The sequence below is a fragment of the Xenopus laevis genome, chromosome 3S, assembly GCF_017654675.1.
Source record: "Xenopus laevis strain J_2021 chromosome 3S, Xenopus_laevis_v10.1, whole genome shotgun sequence".
Lineage (NCBI taxonomy): Eukaryota > Metazoa > Chordata > Amphibia > Anura > Pipidae > Xenopus > Xenopus laevis.
In genome coordinates, this window is record NC_054376.1 from 99,106,822 (window position 1) to 99,132,385 (window position 25,564).

General features: G+C 40.0%; 1 protein-coding gene across 1 annotated transcript; it reads left to right on the top strand.

The window, feature by feature from the left end:
* On the top strand, window positions 1-25,564 carry gfra3.S (GDNF family receptor alpha 3 S homeolog). Its single transcript, XM_018256077.2, has 8 exons — window positions 1-470; window positions 10,221-10,475; window positions 11,292-11,378; window positions 14,237-14,579; window positions 15,934-16,043; window positions 17,359-17,493; window positions 23,327-23,430; window positions 24,418-25,564. The coding sequence occupies exons 1-8, from the start codon at window positions 431-433 to the stop codon at window positions 24,595-24,597; spliced, it is 1,254 nt and encodes a 417-aa protein (XP_018111566.1). The 5' UTR covers window positions 1-430; the 3' UTR covers window positions 24,598-25,564.

Here is a 25,564-nt window from a genome sequence, read left to right on the forward strand (position 1 = left end):
GCTCCAGAAAAGCAGAGACATCCCCATCAGAAAGTGCACAGCTCCATTGCCCTAATGACTCTCACAGGATGAACAGGACACCGTAGTGTCTAACTGCTGTGGCTGAAGAAAGCTTTCACTGGAGCTGTATGCAATTGCAAATGATGGGTAATGAAATCTGTGACTCTCTGTAGAGGCTGAAGTAGTCATGGTTGCTGGAGTGCCTGTGTAACTTTAGAAACTTGATTTTTGGATTGTACAAATTCTGCTTTGTCCTGGCATTATTAGCTGTACTCACTGGACTGTACACCCCTGAGAGAATCTACAAGCCCTTTGGTGTGATGAGGAGATCCTCTGAGTGATCGTTTAAGGGGCTGCAAGCGGCTGCCACCTACTCAACCTGGAACTGTGGATAAAGTGATTGGAGGAGGCTTGGTTGTTCCTGTCCAACATGAAGTCTTTGGGGATCATCTTGCTCATTTCAGGGACTGGTAAATGTCTATTTTAATCCATTCATTGGAATTTGCTTTGAACAAAGTCCACTCAAAAGAAAGCTAGAAACATATTTGGGTTAGTGGGGAACTAGTCCTAACAGTCAATTCTGAGTATTTGTCTTAATTGGTGACTTGAGGTCTGGAAAAGTTTTAAGCATTGCTTATTTTAGGATCTGATCAAGGCAATCAGACCACCTGCTTTGCAGGGAGAGTCTCCCACATGAACAGGCGGATCACTCAAGGACTGGCACTTTGACAGTTCCACCTGTGTTACTAGGATTATAACCTGCACCGGTGTCAGACTTTCCCAGCACTATTCAGGCGTATCCTGATCAGTCTGGCACAAACAAAACAACTCAGCAGTTGGCACAAACAAAATCTTATGCTGGGTAGTGTGTGTTGCTCAATAATGTATCATTTACATTTAAATGCTATTCGGTCTCTGCTATTAGCAGCTGTGACCAAAATGACTAAGATTTGTTCTAGTTGCTGCCAATTAAAATAGCAATAGTGCTATATAGTGCTCATACAGTGTTACCTTAACTTTTTCTCAGGCGGCCAAGAATTATTTGTAAAATTACCTTGGTGACGCAAACTTTGGTTTATATACTTTGTTTTCATTACTTTTTTTCTAAAATTTCACTATTTTCATGGAGATCATGGTGACCTACCCTTAACAGCTTGTGTATAATGTTTGGAAGGGAAACTGCACAATTCTTACAAAATATTTTTACAAGAGGTTCTGCAGTAGCTTAGTTTGCCTTAGCTGAGTAAGCTACTGGATTTGCTTTCCTACCATCTCTGTATAAGAAAACATAACATTTGTTATAATATTGATGCACACTGAATAATTTTTCAGCCCAAAAATCTTTGTCAACATGTCTGTTGGTCCTGTTTTATATCACAGACAACCAAAGGCTGATAAGAATGTTAAGAGTTGTAGTTCACCTTTATCTGAAGGGTTACAGGCTGCCCATCCCTGTTTTATAGTGAGCAAAGCATCTCTTACATTTAAACTTACAGAATGAGCTCATGTAATGTCACCCTGTGTTCTACTCATTCAGTAAAAGGTAAAATAATCTATTAACAGACAGTTTGGCTAATTACATTTGGCATTAGGAAATGTGATAATATACTGCCAATATGCCCAATGAGGTTAGATTGGCCTTTCGTTGCTTACAGAAGCCAGGACGTAGCCCCATGGGTATTGTTTCCTTTAATTGCCAGTGGATAATATGGAAAATGTACTGTGGAGCTCAAATACCCCACTGGGAATACCATCTCTAGATACTATGTTAATATGTTTTGTCAAGTAACATATGTCAGAAGCTAAGAATGTGGATGGGAAGATGCCCTGGAGAATAGCAAAATGGATTTACAGTATAGCAGTATATTGGTTTCACTATACCAGTAAATGTAAATACACAGGTATTACAGAGCTTAGTGCAGTTCCCCAGAACACTTGGATCACTAGGAATCTCAGACATATACGAGTTATCCAATATTTGTGGCCATCCCTCTAGCAATGGATGGGGGGTGTACTCGTACAGATCTTCTTATGAGCACCTTCCAGACTAAGACAGCTATGCCAAGTATGATGTTTCAGGTATCTAAGTGGTTAAAATGTTATTACTGTAAAAAGAGAAGCAGTAGTAACATATTGTTAGAAGGTTATTATGGACAAGACACCTTTTTATCTGGATTATTGTGTTTATTCAAATGAGAGGTAGCTCAACCACAGACTGTCCCATTTACATATCTCTGTTCATTAATATGTCTAAGAGCTGTTACTATGTAAGACTTTTAGGCAATTCTTAGACAATGGAGAATCCTAGCTCTGCAAGCCAAAAATTATTTAGAACCCATTACTGAATTACTGACCCATAATCTATTTGCAGGGCTATCTAACCTGAGAACTGGGGGTAAAATAAGGAATATTATAGCCCCCAAACTGCCCATAGACTTCATAGACTTTTTTGTATACAGATCCAGGGCAATTACGTAGCTTTGGCACATAAGGCAAGGTTTGCAGTCTGTACCATCACCCACCCATATAACCACACTTTTACTTGCTATCTGGCAGTATTAGTACTAGACCACACCAACTTACACAAGAAGGAAAAGGAGCTGTTATTCATAGATAATTGTATTGTGGACAATCAACTATAATTAATAATTGATGAAATTGGTCCCCACCTTCCAAATATGGTTGGGCTCTAGGCACATGCCTCTGGTTCCTACCCATAGTTGCAGCCCTAGTATCAAATCATCTGGCCAGAGAACATTCCCTGTACTGGATTGTTTTTTCCTTATCCTGTAGGATAACTACACGCCATGTTTCTACTCCATCATGCAGTGGTTGTGTTTTTGAATTAACAATTGCAAAAAATCTTACCCGAAAACAATCTAACTAAAATATAGAAGTCCAACTGACATTAAATGACCTGTAGAAAATCCCAACTCTGTTGTCGTTCGATTAAAATGGAACTGGGGCAACAAGCCTACAGGAATGAAGATTGGCCCAATCTTAACTTTTAGCAAGAAGGCTAAGCATTATTTGTGAGCTATTCATGAATATGGGACCTAACAACTTTACATCATTCAGTCACTGGGCCCATTGGACAGCCAGGTCAGCCATGCCAGTTGTCACGAAATACATGAGCAATATAGCAGGACTGGGTGCAACTGTCCCACCACCTGCAGATGTGGCAATTCTCTCAAAGAAATATTCAGCACATATACAGATAAAATATAAAGATAAAATAAATAACACAATGATAAATGTATATTTTGTATAATAAGAGGCTTTAAATAACTAGCACTAATAACATGCAACTAGCTGGTCAGTGTTCTGTAATAACAATAGATTACGACTTGTTCTTCATATTGCCTAGGAGTAGAGATGCTGAGCCCATAAACAATAATGAAGTTCCTTTTCCTGAATATTTGGCTAAAATGTTTATTGATTGTAAAGATTCTGCTGTTTTTAGCTACACTGTATATATATGGTACAGGTTATAGATGGTAGAGGTGCCATTCCTATTCAATAAGAAGCAGGCAGAGACTGATGTTAAAAGAGCACCTTATTCTGTTTATATATTTTCAGGGATACTGACATATACTATTTTCTATGTATACAAAGTTATCTGCTGTACCTTACTTACAGGAACAGTCTCTGTTTTAAACCTCTTTTCTAATAAGTGCTTGTTTTTAAATCCAACCAACTACATTTAAGTATTTTATCTATCTATCTATCTATCTATCTATCTATCTATCTATCTATCTATCTATCTATCTATCTATCTATCTATCTATCTATCTATCTATCTATCTATCTTTCTATCTATCTCTCTATCATCTGTGTGTGTGTCTGTGTGTCTATTTGCCTGTCTACTTGTGAGTTTGTCTCCAAATCTTTATCAGTCATCTTCCATCTTTGTATTTGCCTGTCTGTTTATCGCTTAAGGTTTATGGATAAAGTCACTGGACTCAGGAATGTTACTGAGTTGGAAATTATCCCAGAATGAACAGAGAACTGTTCCAGTGCCTACTTAGAAATTTCTGTAAATCCTGCCCCCCCCCAAGCACAGATAGAGTCTGGGAACTGCTAATTCCATAGAAAGGATGTTTCCACTTCCAACAAATGGAGGGGGGACTAACACCCCATGCTAAAAGGATTGTAGTGATCAAAACACACCATGTGCCAATGTCTTTAGGGGTTAATTTGTGCATCCTTTTTGTGGCATAAGTGCAGCTTGCAAATTGCTCTGCATCATGTAAGCAAGGATGTTTTGCCTTTTTTTAGTATACTAACCTGAGATGAAATCTATTTTTTCATTTTATCCTGTTTAGGATAATTTGCCCTTCAGATGACTGGACTACCCTTTTAGTAAAACAGTTCTTTATTCCATCTTACAGTTATTGATTTGGCAGTGCTACATACATTGCTTAACCACACACCAGCCACTCCCATCCATTTAACATTTCCATGTCCTTGACCTCTTGCCTACCAAAAGAAGCAAAAGAAAAGCATGGTAATTACTTACCTCATCTTTCTATGAGGTCTTATGAACAGATTTAACTTGCATATTAAAAACGTTATCCTGAAGTACAGATCCTCATTCATTCTGTAGATTGTACAGTTTCTCACTGAAGAGGCAGTCCTAACACTCAGGGAGCTGCCCCTGCTATTAAAGGGCACCTGTTGTCAGATATATTATCCCCAACCAAAGGTGTGGGCTAATAGAGCCTGCATTCCAGTTGGGGGTAACAGTAGTTTTTTTTAAAATAATTTCCCCCCACCAGCGCTAGAACATTTCCAACGTGAGTCGGTCTGAATGCATGCGCACATCACGCTTCTATTGTCACGCACATGCACAGAAAGAGCAAATTGTGGCTTTTGCTCATTATGTGCATGCATGTGCTCCAACATGGCCGCTTGAACTGGGAGCTCCCTCCTGATGCAGGTGTCCTAGCGCTGGCGGGGGACAATTTAAAAAAATAAAACAAAAAACTACTGTTACCCCCAACCAGAGAAAGGCCTTTTAGCTTCACCTTTAGTTGGGGATAATATTTTTTGGCAACCAGCCCCCTTTAAGCATTTCATTTACAGCCCCATCTAGGTGCTGATTCACACAATATCCCTGGGCTATGCCCCCACTGCTGCTTTGTGTAATTGCAACATTATGTGGGGGCTGTGATAGCGGATTGTAAGCCTGTGACTAGCCTGACATAAACAATGGTAGCTAAACAAAACTAAAGAATGCCATAGAGGACTTAAAAGACCAGTAACAAAAAAAAAAATTAAATTCTCCTCTTCAGAAATGGCGACAGGGCGACGATCCATCGTGCGGAGCTCGATTTTTCCTCCCTGACTATCTCCTATAGAAGGCAGGGAGGAGAAATCGAGCACCGCACAATGTATTGTCGCCCTGTCGCCGTTTCTGAAGAGGAGCACAAGCAGAGATTCGGTAAGTTATTTCTTAATAAAGACTTTGCAAATTTGAAGTTAAAAGTGTTTTTTTTCCGTTAAGTACAAACAAATTTTTTTTTATGTTAATGGTCCTTTAAGCTGCCCATATCCATGCAGATTCTCATGTATCGGTGTATGGTGAATGATCATCCATAGCAATCTACCGACCTACCACTAACCATTACAAAAGTTATGTCCAACAAATAGTAGTGAGTCACCCAATGATATTGTCAGATAGGCCATATATGCAGAGATATTATCGTTAGCTGACAGAAATCTTCTAAACTATCGATTTAAGCTGGCCATAGACGCACAGATTAAATCATACAAAACAAATTTTCGTTCGATATTCGGGGCGTGTATGGTGGGAAAAGAGCCGACCAATATCGGCAGAAGACTTGGATATCAGTAGGCTCAAAGATCGGGCTGGACGGAAAATTTTGATCGGGCACCCAAACATCAGCCATTGTTAGTGCTGAATCGTCAGATACACTTCATCCTATTTGTTGCCTGCATTTTTTCGTCCTGAAATGATCCAATGGAAAAAGTTTGTATAGTTCAGCCATAAACCACTGATTGCCATGGAACGAAAATTGTGGGGATGATCCACACGGTCCGAAAATTGTACAAATGCAAACCTTCATTGTATACAACTTTTGTTTGTATCTATGGCCAGCTTTATTGTACAATTTAGTACTTGTATTCTGGCCTGACAATTGCAACCAGTATCTGTGTACCATAGATATATATAAAAAAGAAAATTCCAAGTCTTAATTTGCTAGGAGAGGCTCACTAACTAGCAAGATGCCTCTCCTCTGAGTGAAAGCTATCCAGTGCTAGAACAGCCCCACGGAGACTCTTTAAAAGGTGCCTGAAAACCTTTTACCTTGATTAGAAACAATATAGAATTCCACTCATCACTGACAGTCTTCTTTTAGTTCTCTGATTTGCAACTCCCATTGCATTTGAAGTTTCCATTAGGTTCAAATAGACACAGTGGAATTCAAGAAATACAGGTATGGGTCCTGTTATCCAGAATGACCTGGGGGTTTCTGGATAAGGGATCTTTCTGCAATTCGGCTCTCCCTACTTTAAGTCTACAAAAAATTAGTTAAACAATACATAAACCTAAAAGCACTATTTTATCTCAAATAAGGATTCATTATATCTTAGTTAGGATCAAATACAAGGCACTGTTTTATTATTACAGAAAAATAAGAAACAATTTTAAAATGTAAATTATTTTATTAAAATGGAGTCGATTGGAGATTACCTTCCCGTAATTTGGAACTTTCCGTATAATGAATTTCGAGATAACACTTTATATATTACTTTATTATTATAAGGATTTTTATATAAAGCCTCAATTTACAGAGCTGCAAAGTTGAAATTAAAGATGCACTGAGCAAATATGGTTAATAACACAAATATTTGGCTGATGGCTTTAAATGTGGACAGCAATCTTAGGAAGTATATGGTATTTTCAGCCTTGGAGGTTCATTTACATTGAACGATTTGATCCAGTCTGCCCAGTATGTTTGACTCATGAGATCTCTACTATTTTTTCATGGTTGGAAGCAAATAACAAGCAGCTGTACGGGGGCCAGAAAGGATCATCTGCATAGTATGAGCTGCACACTATAAGGTGATGCGACATATCTTGTACTGTATATATTAATTGACTTGGAATGAAAACTTGTATGCTATTTATCACGAGTTTAACAAAGGTGGTATAAAGTAAAATCTATTAAGGAAGATTAACGGCATAACATTGTAGTAAAGATAAGAACATATTCAGAAAAGTCTTACTCCAGTTTATGAGTTTCTTGCATGCACAGTGTGTTCTTTGTGTCACTTTTATACAGCTGTAGCCAAATTCTAGAATAAGAACAAGACAACCTTGATTTGTTTTGGAGCATAATCACAAATATTCAGATACTTCAAGCAAACTATCGCCTGCTGCTCCAGATGTCATATCAGCAAAGGTCACTTTTGCTCAAAGCTCAGGGCAAATATGCACAACACGCAGATCACAGGTTATAAATTAACCCTATTGTTTTCCCGATAAGGGCAGTTTAACCAATATATATGAAGGCTACAGCTGATTACTGTTAAGCAAATGAAAGCTTCTCCATCTGGAGTGATGTGGTGACTGATCCTTCCATCTGGCCTGTAGGGAGTGGGTGGCTTGCAGTTCAAGTGACATTAAGAAAGGTGCCTGTCACCAGCACATAATGTTATTTACATAGCTATTAGCGGAAGGTGAGATCTGCCCTGAACATGGCTTCCAAAAACAGCAACATTTGATTTCGATGACAGAAAAAGGATTTGAAAGCACTGAAGCACGTATAGGTATTAATGCATTACATTTATACAAGTCCATGGTTTAAATCTGCCAGAGTCTGAGCTAACCAGGTGTGTGCAGTGACAGCCACGTGGGACTCCACTGATTTATTGGCCAGGTACATAAATTTCCTCAGTGTCAGTGGAATGAGTATGGACAAAGCTTACTTCATAAAATGCATTGATCTACTTTGGAAAATGAATGACTGCCAAGGGTACAGGCACTGAGCAGATATCACATATGTGTCTCCTTGTTAAGTTAAATAAAATTGGGACACAAGATTTTAAAGCATCAGTTCTCAATCTTTTATTTCTCAAGGCCTTACCTGTTGATCACTCAGGCCTTACCTATGTGTAGCATCATAAATTACAATTAGAGTTACAGATGCAGAGGCATCAGCAAGTGCCATATATGAAGAACAAGGACTCCATTCAGGCATTCAGCTATAGCTTCATTCCTTTTAACTTCTTCTGTCATATCATTATGAACTATAATATTATATTATTAATATTATCCTGTCTAGATTTTTGTTTATGCCAGCAGAAACCTACAAAGCTGTCCTTTTCTAATTTCTAAAGGATACTTGTACAAGTAGGGTTGCCAACTTTTCTAGATAAAAATACCGGCCTTCCTATATATTAATCTTTTTTCCCTATTAATAATATTGGGATCCGCCATCATTTTTACCAGGAAGGCCGGTAAAATACTGGCCAGGTGGCAACCCTATGTACAAGGTGCCTTGGATGGCTGTTTGCCATCTGTGACTTAACTGATCATATTCCTTTCTAAACCCAGCCCCCTCTTTTCATTTAACATTAAAGTCAAGTTAGTAAACAACATCATCCTACCTACATCCAGTTTCCTATGTCAGGTGTCTTAGATGTCACTTTATACTCCTCCCTCACCTTCTGATCTCACATTGGATCCCTGACCAGGATCTGTTGTTTCTTTATTTGGAAAGACTAAAGTCTTGCACGTAGCCCCCTGTCAAGAGGTTCACAAATACATTGTATCCTGTCCTTAAAGCCCTGCATTCCTCTGCTGCCAGTGGCATAACTAGATATAACTAGGCCCCACAGCAAATTATTGTCTAAAGGCTGACCAGTTTTACCAATATATATTAAAATTGTATATGAATTAGGGCCTCATGGGCCCCCCTGCAGCTGCAGGGTCTGCTTCCTCTGTAGTCGCTGTCTGCTGCTATCTTTATATCTCCCCATGCTCTACCTCACAGCCCTTTAATTGGCCATACACGAGCCAATAAAAATTCAGCAGCTTATTGGTGTGTGGGGCCCTCCGAACGATATCTGGGCCAGGGTTAAAAATCCTGTCGGATCGTGGACCATATCTGTTCGTTGATGCTGTCCCGCGATCCGACCGTCCGTATTCGATACATTATGATCCGATCATTGGGCCCTAGGACCCACGATCAGATAAGCCGATATTGCCCACCTCAATGTAGGCATATCAGGGAGAGATTGCCAAATGAGTGGATCTCTATGTGCATGGCCACCTTTAAGTTCAGATTTGGACAATCTATTGACCAAACAGTTCTACCATCTTGACTAGAAAAGCTTGATTGTTCTATTTTTAAACCTCCTTAACAATCACTTTCTATATAAAGCAATTCTTAGGCCAAAGCCACATGGAGAAATGTACGAAATTGGCAGCACTCCCAATTGTAGTATAAAACCGCCTTTATTCTTTCATATATATCATAGCAGCAGCAACGTTTCGACAATGGTCCTTTTTCAAGCTGACAAAGCTTTGTCAGCTTGAAAAAGGACCATTGTGGGTCCGAAACGTTGCTGCTGCCATGATATATATGAAAGAATAAAGGCGGTTTTATACTACAATTGGGAGTGCTGCCAATTCTGTACATTTGTTCTGTAAAAGCATGTGAAGGTGAACACATGATGTGGCGTGCACCCTTCTAATAAGAAAAGGGACTATTGAGGAGCTGGGCCAACAAAGAAATTCTAAGCCACATGGAGCACTGACTCCTTGAGAGAAGGAGATTCGCTCTTTGCCCCAGCTCCATTCATTAGAATAATTTCCACTTGCATGCAGTCACACAGAGTAAAGGCAGGCGGAGCTTCTTCTGCAACAACACGCCCCTGACATACAGTGTGCACTTGTTCCTTACCTATTCATTTCTTCTATTTGTCCCCTATATATATTGTAAGCTCCAAGGGGCTTTAACGACCTTATTCCAATGGTGTACTGAAACTCCTATCTTATATTTATTTTCGCTATCTAATTTATAGTAACTGTATCCCTTTTTCTGGTTTATGAAGCACCTTCAACAATTGTGGTGCTATATATATATAAATATATTACAGTACAAAAAGGCCTTATGTGTTCATTCATTCAAAATGTATGCATTATATTTGTTTCAAAAAGTAAGCAGTGATATCTGTTTCTGTTACAGTTACCTTCTTGTATGCAAATACACCAGTACGAAGTGATTGCTTACAAGAGGAGCAAGCGTGCGTGCAAGATCTACAGTGCAATTCCAGTTACTATATTTTCCAGGACTGCTCACGTGGCAAGATGTCTAGTTCTAGGTGTCAGAATGCTGCTTTGGTTCTTCAGCAAACCCCTTTGTTGAACTGCAAGTGCCAGCATCGCATGAAAAGGGAAGATCATTGCTTGAATGTCTACTGGTCCGTCCATCCTGTACAGGGTAATTTGTGCTCATGTTCAGCTTCCTAGCAACTGAAGTTGCTACATATTAGTATTAATGTATCACATTTACAGAGTTGTTTATCTTTAAATTAACTTTTAGCATGATGCAGACAATTACATTTTTTATTATTTGTGTTGTTTTTTAATTATTAAGCTTTTTGTCAACAGTTCACCAGTTTTGAATTTCAGCTGCCCCGTTGCAATTTACCCCAGCAAGGAGGCAGTGATTTGAATGCTGGACTGCAATATGAATAGGAGAGGGCCTGCATAGAAAAATAACTTAAATAATAAGTTTCAATAACAATAAAATTCTAGCCTCAGAGAGCAAAGGTTTTTGGCTGCTGTGGGCAGTGACACCCATTTGAGACCTGGCCACAAAAAAAAACAGAAGAGTAAAGCAAATAATCCCAAACTATAAAGTATAAAAAATGAGGACCAATGGAAAAGTTGCTAAGACTTGGCTATTCTATAACGTACTAAAAGTTAACTTAAAGGTGAGCAACCCCTTTAAGTAAGAAGCTGTTGGATTTGTTTTAGTTTTAAGCTCCCTTTTGTAATTCAACAGTAATGGAACTATCTGTGAGGCCTGATTTTCTGTAAGTAAGGATCATACTAAACAAGTGACATCTAGCAGACAGCTTGTAGCAGCTTGAAACTGATTCTTGAATAGTTACAATAGGTCAGTGTATGCTTAAAAGATGTGTAGTCCATGGGATGTACAGTGAAACCCACTAGAACCATATACTGCATATCCCTGTTATTTAGAAATGTCAATCCTGTATATAACCATGTCTTTCTATCTTTTATCACTTAGATGACTTGGTCTTTGATGAGTCTCCTTATGAAGAATCAGAGTTTGAAAACATGGTAACTTCAGATTATAGTCGTGTAGTTGAGAATGGTAGGTTTCCTCCCACTGAAGAATTTTGGTTAAATTGTTATAAATGCTGGTAAATAAAGAAACCACTGAAAGTGGTTAGGCTAATGCTACTGGCAGTCACCAAAACTAAATGCCAAGGATTATCTCAGAGTAAAGTATAGGATAATAATTCTGCTCATTTAATATACATGCAATAATTTCCCCAATCTATCACAATACCTGTTAATTTTAGCAGATTATCACCTCTATATAGAGATTGTTTTAGAATTTTCTTTGAACCAATTCTTAAGGTTTCCTTATGAGAAGCTTCTGAACAAAACACCACAAAGTGATGTGTGGGCCTCTAGTCTAAAGATGTCCACATGTGGATAACAGATACAATTGAAATTAGATGGCTATCCAGTGGCATAACTACCAGGCGAGCAGGGGGTGCGATTAGGCCAGGGCCCGCACCCCCTCAGGGCCCCCCCCGGCAGCTCGCACACCATTAATTTTGCCGGTTCTGGGTGTACAGAGGGTGGGGGGGGGGCCCGGTTGCACGTCCAGTGCCAGGGCCCACCCCCCTCTAGTTACGTTACTGTACAGTACAGTACAATTTGGAGTCACAATTACTTTGATTTTACCAATCAGTGTGAAAAATGGCTAAATTGTTTTAAAAACATTATGCATGTGTGGCCAACCTGGAACCCAGGGAAAATTGCAATTAGTTAAATAAAGACCAGTCCTGGAGATAAAAGAATAGATTGAATAGAGAGTTATTTGCTTATTTGAGAAGAAGCCTGTCTCTGTCCCTAATCTCTGTTTACAGACATCTGTGTTTGTGCACTACCTGCTTGATAAGGAATATTCCACATATCTATTTTCACTTTCTAGTGCTATCGGTTAGGGATGCCACCACCGGTTTTAGACAAAAGGTGGCCATACACTTCCTGATCCACCACAATATTTGTTACCTGCAGGCTGATTGGGTAGATAGTTCCATTAGTTCTGCCCAACAGAATAAACAAATAAAACTGCATGAATTGAAGAGGAGCTGTGACACAACATACTGGTAGATGGCAAATAATCTAGGATCCAGTAGGATCACAATGGTTTGTCAAAAGCCATTACATATGGTCAAGAAACATGGTCAGGCACTATAGTCAAAATTTATCAGACCGTATGTACACATTTGGCCATGTATGGTTAATATTGACTCCAGAAATTAACCCATTTCAAAACATTGTCTTTACATGATCTTTATCGTTACATTACCTATCAGATTCCCCACTGTCCATCTTTAATTGGGCTGCCATATTTGTGTCTCTTACTGTTGAAGTGACAGTCCAGTTGTCTAACAATCAGGTTTTAGCAATTACAAAAGCAAAAAATAATGTAGCCTAACATAAAATCCCCTTTAGCCAGGAAGAATCCCAGCAACCAATGACTCATGCTTTGTTGCCTGTCCTTCAACTCTGGCCCTTGATATCACTAGTACAGGAATGCTGTCCTACACAACTCCTGTACTTGGTGATGTATGAGCATTTGCCTAAAATGGATGAAAACAGACACTTGTCTATACAGAGCCCATTGTCTGATTTCAGGGGCAGTCAGGGGTAGTGTTAAGAATGAATATCCTAACCCGGGCCTCAAAGTCAGGTCAAGCTGACAAAGTTGTCTAGTAAGGGTTTAAGCTTAAAGTCCTTGCTTGCTAGTGTACAAAACTTTTATAGGAACTGGAATGTGCTTGGCACATAAAAAGCCCCTAGAATTCAGACAATTAGGGGCCCATTTACTTAGCTCGAGTGAAGGAATAGAGGAAAAAAAGACTTCGAATTTCGAATGTTTTTTATGGGTACTTCGACCATCAAATGGGCTACTTCGACCTTCGAATTGAACGATTCAAACTAAAAATCGTTTGACTATTCGACCATTCGATATTCGAAGTACTGTCTCTTTAAAAAAAAACTTTGACCCCCTAGTTCGCCACCTTAAATCTACCGAAGTCAATGTTAGCCTATGGGGAAGGTCCCCATAGGCTTAGCTATCTTTTTTTGGTCGAACAAAAATCGTTCGATCGATGGATTAAAATCCATCGATTTGAAGGATTTAATCGTTCGACCGATATTCGAAGTCTAAGGATTTAACTTCGACAGTCGAATATTGAGGGTTAATTAACCCTCGATATTCGACCTCAAGTAAATTCGCCCCTTAATCATATAAGAAAAAGGAGAAGTTATGTCTAAACAAATCTTTACATTCTAGCCGGCTGGATGCAGTTCTGGGAGATTAGTCGCCCCGAAGAAGTCGCTGGGCGACTAATCTCCCTGAATCTGAGCGTCTGTCTCTGCTCTAAATCTGCAGTTTGGTGCACCTTGCAAATAAATGTATCTTCCGAGTTGGAGCATTATCCATATGTCGAGATGTGGCGATTGCCTGAGAGATAAACTACCAAACTCTTCAGTAGTAAGGGTAGAAAAAAGCAATGATATAGAATTTTTTATTTAAAAAAGACATCTTAGTACAAGCCTTGTGTATTGTGTCATGCTGAACATACTGGTCGAATGCCCCTTTAAGACTGGTTTATATTAGAAATATATTCCTGAGAAAAAGAGTAGCTGGAACAAGAGAAAACATTATGAAGCACTGAAATTGAATTCCCAGTACATGTGTGGGAAGAGAGAGAATAAAAAACAGAATAAACTGGCAATACATGTGATGAAGTCTTGGAAGATCATTTAGAGTACATAATAATTTATTCTGAGCTTACTAATAGGAAAGCATGGTTAATTGCACTTACTATACATGTAGTCAGACTCAGACCTCAACAGTTTCAAGGGAAGATACATTTCACACACACACTCACACATATTATAACCTTATAACCTTGATCATTACAGATCCCACTCTCCTAATGGACACCAGTAATGTCTGCTTACAACAAGCCAATATTTGTAGCTCCAACAACAAGTGCAGTCGCCACAAGACCTTGTATGCAAGCCTCTGCAGCCAGCGCAATGCTGATGGATCCTGTGACAGACGCAAATGCCACCGGCACCTAAGAAACTTCTTTGACAAAGTCTCTGAGGATTTTACTAAGCGTCTCCTCTTCTGTCCATGTGAACACAGTTATTGTGCAGAACGCAGAAGGCGAACTATCGTACCTGAGTGCTCCTTTGAAGAAAAGTCCAAGAAAAATTGTCTGCAGCTCCAACACTCCTGCGTTGCAGACATAGTATGCAGGTAAATGATGCCTGGCACTATCTGAAAACAATGCAAAGTCAATCTTAAGGGACAACCAAAAAGGTTGGCATGGCTACACATGATGCTATTGTTACTTTTACTTTATTGTTACTATTGTAACTTTTTAGTGTGAAAAATAGGAACAGGCTTAGGGTTGACGAGCAGATTCGGAGAGATTCTGCTCGACTAATCGCCTCTTCTGCGTGGCGACAATCTCCCCGAACTGCCTTCCGTCTGCTTGAATGAAGAATCACCTACGTTAATTCACTCGCTTTGATTTCCGAAGTCGCCTGAAGTGCTAGTCTATTAGTGCAGGTGATTCTTCATTCAAGGCGACTAAATCTCCCCGAATCTGGTCGTCTGCCCCAACCCTAAGACTATTGTTACAGGCCAAGAGAAGTGGTAATGACCATTTGTTAAATAGAAGAGTTAATGCTAGTAAAACTGGAATTTAATTGACTCACAGCAGTAAATCTGTCCATGAGGATTTGCCTGGGATTCTCACACAGCTTGTTGTGCGTCTCAGACACATTTCAATATGTTTTTAAGCAGAGAAACCAACCTAGTTACGATGGGATGGGTTAAAAGGAGCCAAAAAGCCCTTCACAATCCAAGACATAGTATAAAGCCTTCACATGCCTCATGCTATGTATGTTTTTATTAAGACAAATTGTTTAATGATTTGAGAGCCAGCTGCTTCATTCATTTCTACTGGTAAATATTAAATCCTTGAAAGAAAAAAAAATCCCTGGGGTAACATTTCCAAAAACAGCTATTAGTAACAGCTGCTGGGAAAATAGCAAATGTGCTAGGATCTCTCTCATGCTACCTAAACAGTATACATGGGTAATATGGGGAGATAATAGCCTGAGCTACTAAGGTGAGGTAGGTAACATATCCCCTTCTCAAAAATAGGTAATATATTAAATAATCAATTAACAATTGTTAAAACTATGCATGGATAAGTGTAACACACACATATATACAGGTCTGGATGAGATTCAAAATAGGCCTTGACATGTCAGTTAACACAGAGGCCCAAACAGTCCCCTAGATGCTCAGTGAATAGCGACTGTCTCTGGCATACAGTGTGCCAGATTCTACAGATTGCCAGTCTAGGCCTGTAAATTTACAGTACATACATATTCTTGTACAGCAGTTGGGTGACTAAAGAGGAAGCAGACCCCTGGGCCTAGACTAAGGGGTCAGCTTCTTTGATATCCATTCATTGAAAATTTGTCTGCTAAAAAAAAGTTGGGTAGTTGGTGGCCGGGCCCCCCCACAAAAAATAATCAATGTGGTTGAGCACATTTTTTGCAACAGCATTATTCACTAATTCCTTTTTTCATTTTAGATCGCATTTGGCAGATTTCCAGAAAAACTGCTATCTTTTTGACAAAACCTCAGAAGACTGTCCCCCTGACAAGTATGGTTCCTGCCTGCAGTCCTACATTAGGATGATTGGTAACCATTTTCTTCCTTTATAATATAAAAAACTAAATTATGACAAACTAATGAGTATGACATACAGTAAGTGGCAGCAGAAGTGGTGTGATTTGTGCAAAGTTATCCCCACTATTGGTTCTCATTCTGCTGCAATAGGAATGTGTAATATGGCTGATATTATCCAATCCTATGCACATAAACCACAATTCTAATCAGCTCATGGAATGCAATCTAATACCAGTGTTGTTAATGACTGTATTATTAAACTTTGCATAAAGATACCAAATTTACCAGAAATGACCAGGATTCTTTAAAAAAAATGTAAACTATAAAAATTCAGCCTATGGGGCAAATTCGCTAAAGTGCTACCGCAAATTCACCAGTGTGACGTCATTTCGTTACTTCGCCGATTTACTAACGGGTGCTGGCGTAAATTCGCTAGCGAAGTGGACCTACTCTAGCGCTACTTCGCACCCTTACGCCGGGCGAAGTTGCGCTATGGCGAAGGGACGTAACTACGCTAATTCACTAACTTGCGCATTTTATTGAACGTTACCTCTTGCGCCAGACTTGCCTTCACCACCTCAGACCAGGCGAAGTGCAATAAAGTAGATAGGGATTGCTTCAAAAAAAGTTTAAATTTTTTCTAAGTCCCAAAAAACGCTGGCATCTTTTCCTTTTTTAAGGGTGATAGGCTGAAAAAGATCATACATTTTTTTGGGGGCACCCTCCTTCCCCCCTACATTTCCTAACATATGGCACCTAAACTATACAGTGGGCACACATATAGGCCAATATAACAACTCTATTTTATCTTATGAAGCTTTCCCAGGCTTGTGTAGTGTAATGTATTTGTTGCTACATATACGTCCATTGTACTTTAACTTGGCGCCGTATGCAAATTAGGCATTGCTATCGTAACTTTGCTTTCCTTGACGAATTAACGCTTGTGCAACTTCGCTACCGTTCGCCTCCCTGAGCACAACTTCGGATTTTAGTGAATTAGCAATGCCCTGGCGAAACTTCGTCTGGCGAAGTGTGGCGAAGTGTGGTGAAGCCTGCGCTAGCGCAACTCCGCAGGTTAGTGAATTTGCCCCTATGAGTTGGTAGTTGCTAAGGAACACTCCATTATCCATCACCCTTAGATCCAAAAACATGTGAAATATCAGTTATCCTATAATCTTGTCAGTAATTAGAATTATTTCAAGTTTGCAGGGAGTTAAGGGTTGAGTAAAATAGTTCCCAGATATCTTTCTGCAACAGGTACACATTTTTAACCCGCATTTTTTTCATTGCATGACCCATTTTTTAAAGCCTGCGTTTCTTAAAATAGGAACTGTGATGACTCCAAATTACATTAACAACTCTAGCATGGATGTGTCTCTGTGGTGCACCTGTGATGGAAGCGGCAACCAGCGAGAAGACTGTAACATGGTGCTTGGAATGTTTACCAACAACAGGTGCTTCAGTAAGTTAAACCACCAGCAAACTCTTACTCAACTATACACACAAAAGCATCGTCAGAACCTTTAAAAAGAAGGGAGGAGGTTGAGTTTATGATCTGCCTGTCCAAGAGATGCAGAATGTTGAAAGACTGCATTACAGTAGTGACCTGCTCAGCTGCTGTGGGCTCAGTAACATTCCTACTTGTCTGGGAAAGTCTTACTCAAGCTCATATAACAATGCAAAATGCACTGCATTTTTCAGGCCAGTGTGTCCTCTTAGCTTTAGGGACTCTCAGTTGTCTTGATAGCAGTTATTATTTTGTTGGATCAGACATGCACAGCTGTTCATGGCTAATAAAGTAGCAGCTGTGTTATCTGAAAAGTGAGACATAAGCTACATGAATGTTAGAACCCTCGTTTGTAATTAATTCTGCAGATTTATGTCAAAGTCCTCTACCTAGAAGGGATTTATATTGTCTAAGGATTATCATGCCACTCTTGTAGGATTATTAGCTATTAATTAAGAAAAATAATATTTTGGGAGGGAGAACTGAATGAATTTGGCTTGGGCTCTACATATTTATTGCCTGATGTTAAAATCACAAAACAAATTATGTTTTTTTGTTATTTCTAAACCAAGCTAAGAGGGGAATTAAAGCTACTCCATGCGGTATATTTATCAAAGAGTGAAGTTAAAGATAACCACAGTCCGCTAGAGTGAAATACCGCCTCTCTCAATTTCTTTCTATGGGATTGTGAAAGGCGTATTTATCAAAGGGTGAACGTTCACTCTTTTATAAATACGCCTTTAAAAATCCCATAGAAATGAATGGACAGTCAGGTTTAGGAACTTCAAGTGAAAATTACTCACAAAAGCAGAACGATCAGCGAAAAACGATTAACATGACCTATAGGTAACTTTTAATGTAGATGAATATTTTGAAAACATTTTTTTGTGTCATTATCACTTTAAGCTAAAACCATAGGTTTTTTGAGATTATAACAATAGGTAAAAAAGCATGTTTAAGATAAGCCCTATTATTGCACTCGTATATACCTATTTAATATGTATTTTTATAAGTAACAGGTATATTTTTGCATGTCTTTAAGTATAATCTGGACATTTTGTCATTGTCTTCTGGAGTCTCGGGGCTATAGACTGATACACTAGGCTGCTGTTTGCATTGTTTTCTACCCTAGAATAGAATGTTTCTGCTGAGCTTTGAGGGTACTGTGGTTAAAATTCCAGACCTTCAATTAACCAGACAGTAGTATCTTCCACTTTAAGTCTAGTTAGCAAGCAATTGGACTACAGACACACATCCGTGGCACGTTTTTTTTTAAAAAAAAGCTGACTGCTGCATAAATACGCTTGTAGTTTCAACTATCGGCAATGACATGCTACACTAGCGCATTTACGCTGTGGTCAGCTAGTGGCATGAGCCGCGCCAAAAACGTGGCAAGTATCCTCATGTTTGTCTGTAGCCTTAAGCTGGCCACAGACGCAAAGATCCGATCGTACAAATCAATGTGCAATCGGACTTTCCCATCTCCCGACCTGCCACTAACCATTCAGAAACCATTCAGATCAAAGCCTTACCATTCCGACCAAATCAGCAGTTCAGAAGTTCTGCCCCTGACAGCAATCGTACGATAGACAAAGCTAGTGACAGTCTCCCACTGAAAATCGTACGATCGGCAATACACGCAGAGATATTACCCGCAGCCGACAGAAATTTTCTAACCTGTCCGATAGACCAAACGACCAATCTCCGTCAGACAAAAAATGTCGGGACGCTCCACACATGTTCTGAAAATCATACGAATCCTCAATTCGTACGATGAGATCTTTGCATCTACGCAGGGGCTTAACTACAGAGGAAGCAGACCCTGCCGCTGCAGGGGGTCCCAGGAGATACAGGGGGCCCCATGAGGCTCTCATTGATGAGCAATTTGAACATACAGTATATTGGTAAAACAGGACAAACTCTGGATATGTTGGGGGCCCTAAAATTAATTTGCTGTGGGGCCCAGCAACATCTAGTTACGCCACTGCGTCTACGGCCAGCTTTAGGCTAAATCAACTGGTGTATTTTTTTAAAGACATTTCACTAGTCATACAGCAAGTCCAGCTGATTTGACTTATCACTTTAGACTTAACAAACATATTAGATTTTTTATAGATGTAACACCTATTTGGGCTGCATAGCACACAAATAGTTAAACTGTCCAGCTAGCAGTAGAAGCATGGGTTACACGCGACTTCACACAACAGGGTCAGGGCCTTCACCATGTGGAAGTGTTCCCTCTATGGTGTAGTGCAACTACATCCCCCCAGGCTACTGTGCATACAACAAAAGATGGGCGCCAGGAGGTTCTTGCAGTAAAACAGAAAACGGTTTATTTAACTATGCACGAGGCAAGTGACCACAGGTTTAGTACTCACGCAGGAGCTGAGGCAATAGCACATTTCTCACACAGAGCTGCAGGCATTAGGCATTTCTCACAGAGGAAAGGTCTCCATTAGGCATTTGCAGTATTCACACACATTCCCTCCTGGAAGTTGTCAGGAAAGCAGCTTCTACCCTACAGTCCCTCTTCACTGAGGTCCCTGACTGGAGGCAACACATAAAGCCTCTGGGAAGCTACTCCCTTACTGCAAATCCTTGTTGGAGCTTCAGCTGCTCTTTCTCTCTCACCTCTCTGCCTTTCTCTCCTAGAGAGACTATAACAAGTCTGCCCTAGTGCAACTATTCCTCATTCACGGGGTTACCTGGTCCCCGACTTCTTCTTCCAAAGCACATGGGCCTTTCTGGGCCTAGCTGTGCCCAGGCTCCCCTGAGCACACCCAGCTGGATCACCATCCACAGGCCAAAGAGGAAGTGGCCACTCCCTACACACACTATATAGCAGTGTAGCAGGGGAGTGTCATTCTCTCCTGGCAGATCACTCTAAGAAAAAAGGTGGGGGCCTTAAAGCTGCAGGGCAGATTACCCAGTAGGGGTCCCTACATACACCCGGGGGAAAAACCCATTTCGTCCCGACAATGGTTTAAACATCCCCAACATATATCAACTTACAGTACCATCACATCCACTTCTGGTATCCTCTCCTAAGGCATACCTGGTAACAATGGTCACTGTAAAGGAAACACAGCATGCACAATACTGTATCAAACATTTTCAATTGCATAATAAACATTGCAGTTGGTCAACTTTATTACACATCAGCAAAAATACTTCTCCCCCTCCCAAGGGTCCACACAGGCCAGTCCTTGGGTGCAGAAACACTACTCAGCGAGTAGGTGAAGGCAGAAGAAATGGTGGTGGGGATCAATAGTCCTGAATTAGAACCCACTTAGTCCAGCAGTCCTTCCAGCCACAAAAACAAGCAAGCAGCACTCTAGGCATCTCACTCTGCAGGAGTCCATAGAAGAGCTGTAGCAAACACAGAAGAATCCATCCTCCAGGTTCTCCTCTTCCAGATCCATGATCCGGGATCACACATGAGCAGGAAATGGCTCCATCCGGGACATCCATCTTCCTCTCATCCAACTGACATCCGCAGGCCTTCGTGAAATTCGGGGCGAACCTCCAAGCCCGAACCCACGGCCAAATACTTCGAAGGAAATCCATACGATTCGAAGAATTCGTACGTTCCGTTTATCCACTTCGAAAAATTCGTACGATCCATTCGTACACTCCGACAAATTCGTACATCCATTCGTACGATTCGAACAAAACAATGCACAGCCTGGTTTTAGGGAATCGAGCCCCACGTTGGGCAGCCAAATGTAACACCTATTTGGGCTGCATAGCACACAAATAGTTAAACTGTCCAGCTAGCAGTAGAAGCATGGGTTACACGCGACTTCACACAACAGGGTCAGGGCCTTCGCCATGTGGAAGTGTTCCCTCTATGGTGTAGTGCAACTACATCCCCCCAGGCTACTGTGCACACAACAAAAGATGGGCGCCAGGAGGTTCTTGCAGTAAAACAGAAAACGGTTTATTTAACTATGCACGAGGCAAGTGACCACAGGTTTAGTACTCACACAGGAGCTGAGGCAATAGCACATTTCTCACACAGAGCTGCAGGCATTAGGCATTTCTCACAGAGGAAAGGTCTCCATTAGGCATTTGCAGTATTCACACACATTCCCTCCTGGAAGTTGTCAGGAAAGCAGCTTCTAACCCTACAGTCCCTCTTCACTGAGGTCCCTGACTGGAGGCAACACATAAAGCCTCTGGGAAGCTACTCCCTTACTGCAAATCCTTGTTGGAGCTTCAGCTGCTCTTTCTCTCTCACCTCTCTGCCTTTCTCTCCTAGAGAGACTATGACAAGTCTGCCCTAGTGCAACTATTCCTCATTCACGGGGTTACCTGGTCCCCGACTTCTTCTTCCAAAGCACATGGGCCTTTCTGGGCCTAGCTGTGCCCAGGCTCCCCTGAGCACACCCAGCTGGATCACCATCCACAGGCCAAAGAGGAAGTGGCCACTCCCTACACACACTATATAGCAGTGTAGCAGGGGAGTGTCATTCTCTCCTGGCAGATCACTCTAAGAAAAAAGGTGGGGCCTTAAAGCTGCAGGGCAGATTACCCAGTAGGGGTCCCTACATAGATTTGTTTTCTCTAAACCTCTAAGATAAATTCTAACTTGCTGTATAGCACTCCAGTCATAGGAGCTTCTGATCATCTATATTAATAGAGTTGCAGGCTAGATTCTGTAACAGAAAAGATTTCATTTTCAATCTCAAACATATTTTTACAATTTTACAATCCAAATATATATTCTTTTATTTCCAATATTCTTTAATCCATCGGAGTCAGGGGTTACATCTGCAACAAATCATGCATTTATCTCATCTTGGCAAGTGTACAGGACATGAAACCTGTGTCAGGATCTCACACTGTGTAAATGATTAGAAACAGACTACATTAAGCATCACTGTTTATTCCTGCCCTTCCACAGCAATAGCATGTATTATGATTTGAATATTTCATGACTATAAAAAGCTTCCTTTCTTCCTTTTAATTTCCACTCTTTGCTAGCAGAGCTCAGGGCAGCAGCAATCCATACATTACAAAATGGGTGTGTAATGCTGCATTAAATCAAAACATCTGATAAATGACTACACAATCCCCACTTTATGTAGAACATGAGAATAAAATCACTGTAGCTTTTAAATTTGAGCATTTATTTTCCACATAAACAACTAAAGTAACCGTATCAGAATCTAAATAAAAACTAACATGTTTTAGGGCTGGATTGCATGAATATGATAATGATTTACATGCCCTGTGAAGCCGATGAGTGGGCAGTAGGCAATGAAAAATATTAATGGAGTCAGAAGAAAGCAGACAGCATGCACTTTTTTGTATGAACATGCAAGCTGCTTTTAGATAGGAAACTAGACTGGAAATCTGCCTCCTTGCAGACCTTTACTTCCATGAATGATCATTAGCCATATGTTAAAGGACATTGGTGGTGCAGTCATTTCTTACTGATAAACGCTAACATTTGTTGCTAAGGTGGATAGGCGGATTGATGCTAGTTATGCTTATTTAGTCCAATCTTGTCTCCAACTGATAAGAATTACTAATAAAGTCAGTTTTATTGGCCAGTGCTTGATTTATTAATATAGATCTAACATGACCTGGATGAATTGAGAACCTTCATAAATCAAGAGTCTAAAACCATCTGTTCCCAAAATCTTGACACACCTCAATATTAATACAGTGTTACCTTTTCTGTTCACAATGTTAGCGAGGAATTCATTTTTGATAAACTGTCATATTTACATGATCTGGTAGATTAAAGTTTGTTGAAATGACAAATTCTCTTTCCCTACAGAAAACGCCATTGCTGCAGAGATAAATCGTTATCAACCACAAGTCATACTGCCTGTTCTCCCACAACCTAATATACACGTGCCTCTTATTTCAGCACCTGTAAAGGTAAAAATCATTTTACACTGAGATTCTTGCTGTATGAAATAACATAAATACTGCATTGGGAATAACAAGGATTTGATAGAGGGGGGGGGTCTGAAATATGTGACAATGAAGTGTAGGAGAACTCAAAAGCAAAAAAATAGCAATGCAGATTCTAAGAAGGTGGAATCTTGTATATCAGATATATATAGAATCAGCTACTGCCTGTTTGTGTAGGATAAATGTTGTATGGAAGGCAACACCTGTCCTAACTAAGAGTAAGGCAGGGCCTGGAAAAATATAAAAGAAGATTTGGGGTGGGGTTGAAGGTTTCAGAAAAATAATAAAATCATGTTTAAAATGCATTAAATCTTGAAGGAGAAGGAAAGCTACAGAAGAAGTTTACTGCTAATAGATTAACAACAGTTCAAGCTATATTTATTTTGTAGAATGCTTTGCCATACCTGAGTAAACAGCTCTAGAAGCTCTCTTTGTTAGTTTACTATAGTAGCTTCCATATTAATTTGTTGTGACATTACTTCCTGCCTGAGGGGAGGAGGGAGGAAGGAGAACGGAGGAAGGAGAAGGGAGGGGAGAGAGGAGCAAACTGAGCATGCTCAAACCCAAGCCCTGGAGGTTTAAGCTGAAAACAAGAAGTCTGATACAGAAGCCCATGTGTACACAATAGAAGGAAAGAAATGCTGTGTTTATTTTGACAGAGGACTCAGAGCAGCCATTGAGGGTTTACTGGAGTATTCATATAGACCTTTCTGATAACGTTTACTTAGTTTTAACCATTCCTTCTACTTTAAAGTAATGTGTATCTGTCCATACAGATGGAATGTTAGGAAGTGACAATGGTATCTTGCAAGAAAGAAAGATGTTGTGTAGTTTTGTCTGTAAATGATCTAGGAGAAGAAGATGCATTGTTTAGCTGTTGGTCTGAGAACTGAGCTTTATATGTTTAAAAGTGCAATTAAAATAAAATCATAAATACCTCCATTTTTATAGGCAAATGATCAAAATAGTATTGAAGTGGATGGGTCGACAAAAGTGCTGATTCATAACAGAAATGAAGAATCATATGGAAAGAGAAATCCATCATCAGGGGTATCTTGCCCATCCTTGGCTTTGACCCTGCTAAGTTCACCATTACTCCTTTGGCTCTTAAATGCATTCTGTTCATTGTAAATGATCCCATACAAACTCACATACATACATAGCACAATGGTATGAACTTCACAGAAATGCTACATTAATGGCTTTTCATTCAATTCATAAGACGATGGGCTGACAGAGGACATTCCTGCTTGAGAAGCCTGGTAGAACTTTGAAGATGTCATTTATAATTCAGCTTTATTGCTGTGATTTACTGTAGGTACGCTAATAGACTGATGAAAGCTGCCTGTCCAGCTTAACTTTGTAAAGAACCACCAACTGCCATCTTTCTTCAGCTGCGGAGACTTCTGGTAAATCGATGGAGACAAATAACTGCCTTTCATCGCGGAAAATGTAAGACTGGTGACATCGGATTGGGATTGAATAAAAGAATGAAATGCTTCTCACATCAATGTAAAATGTTTCTCAATACAATGGAAAGGACTGTTGTAGTTTCAATGTTCCAGAAACAGACAGATCACATTGTCATTTAAGAAATAACCCTTAAAGGCTTACATATTCAGTGTTTGTTGTAGCGTTGAAACTTGTGTAAGCTACTGCTGGTTACAGTGTGCTGTATCCCATGTGATCCAATCTACTGGCTGCAGGCCGGCCGGCCATTTGTATTGCTTTAGATTTGTAGAACAAATATTTCACAATGGAAGCAGGATAGCAGTCCAGTCCTTGTCACTATTTATAACTGATTGAAGTCTGATTGGAGCATAGACAAGTCAATCCAAAGTGTTGACCTACGCTTGGGGCCATGATTACACACAAAAGTTGCTTTTCACATTACACCCGTATGGCTGGGATAAGCAAAGTTAATGTCACTATTTTCTCTAGTCAAGGAATGTACTTTTTAAAACTAACTTGTACGGGGTTGTGTGACAAGGAACTGGCTTCGGAAATGCTTCTGCTGGGGGTGAAATTACATTATTAGCATATATTTTGCCATTTTCTACATTTCAAATACAACATTCCTGTTTAAAGCGAAAATATA

What these genes read in the sequence shown, in the direction of transcription:
- gfra3.S (XM_018256077.2), top strand. Translation starts at nt 431, where the DNA reads ATGAAGTCTTTGGGGATCATCTTGCTCATTTCAGGGACTG. An exon ending in GTTGCAGACATAGTATGCAG is followed by an intron (nt 14,580 to 15,933) that starts GTAAATGATGCC and finishes TTTTCATTTTAG; the next exon opens with ATCGCATTTGGCAGATTTCC. An exon ending in TACCAACAACAGGTGCTTCA is followed by an intron (nt 17,494 to 23,326) that starts GTAAGTTAAACC and finishes CTTTCCCTACAG; the next exon opens with AAAACGCCATTGCTGCAGAG.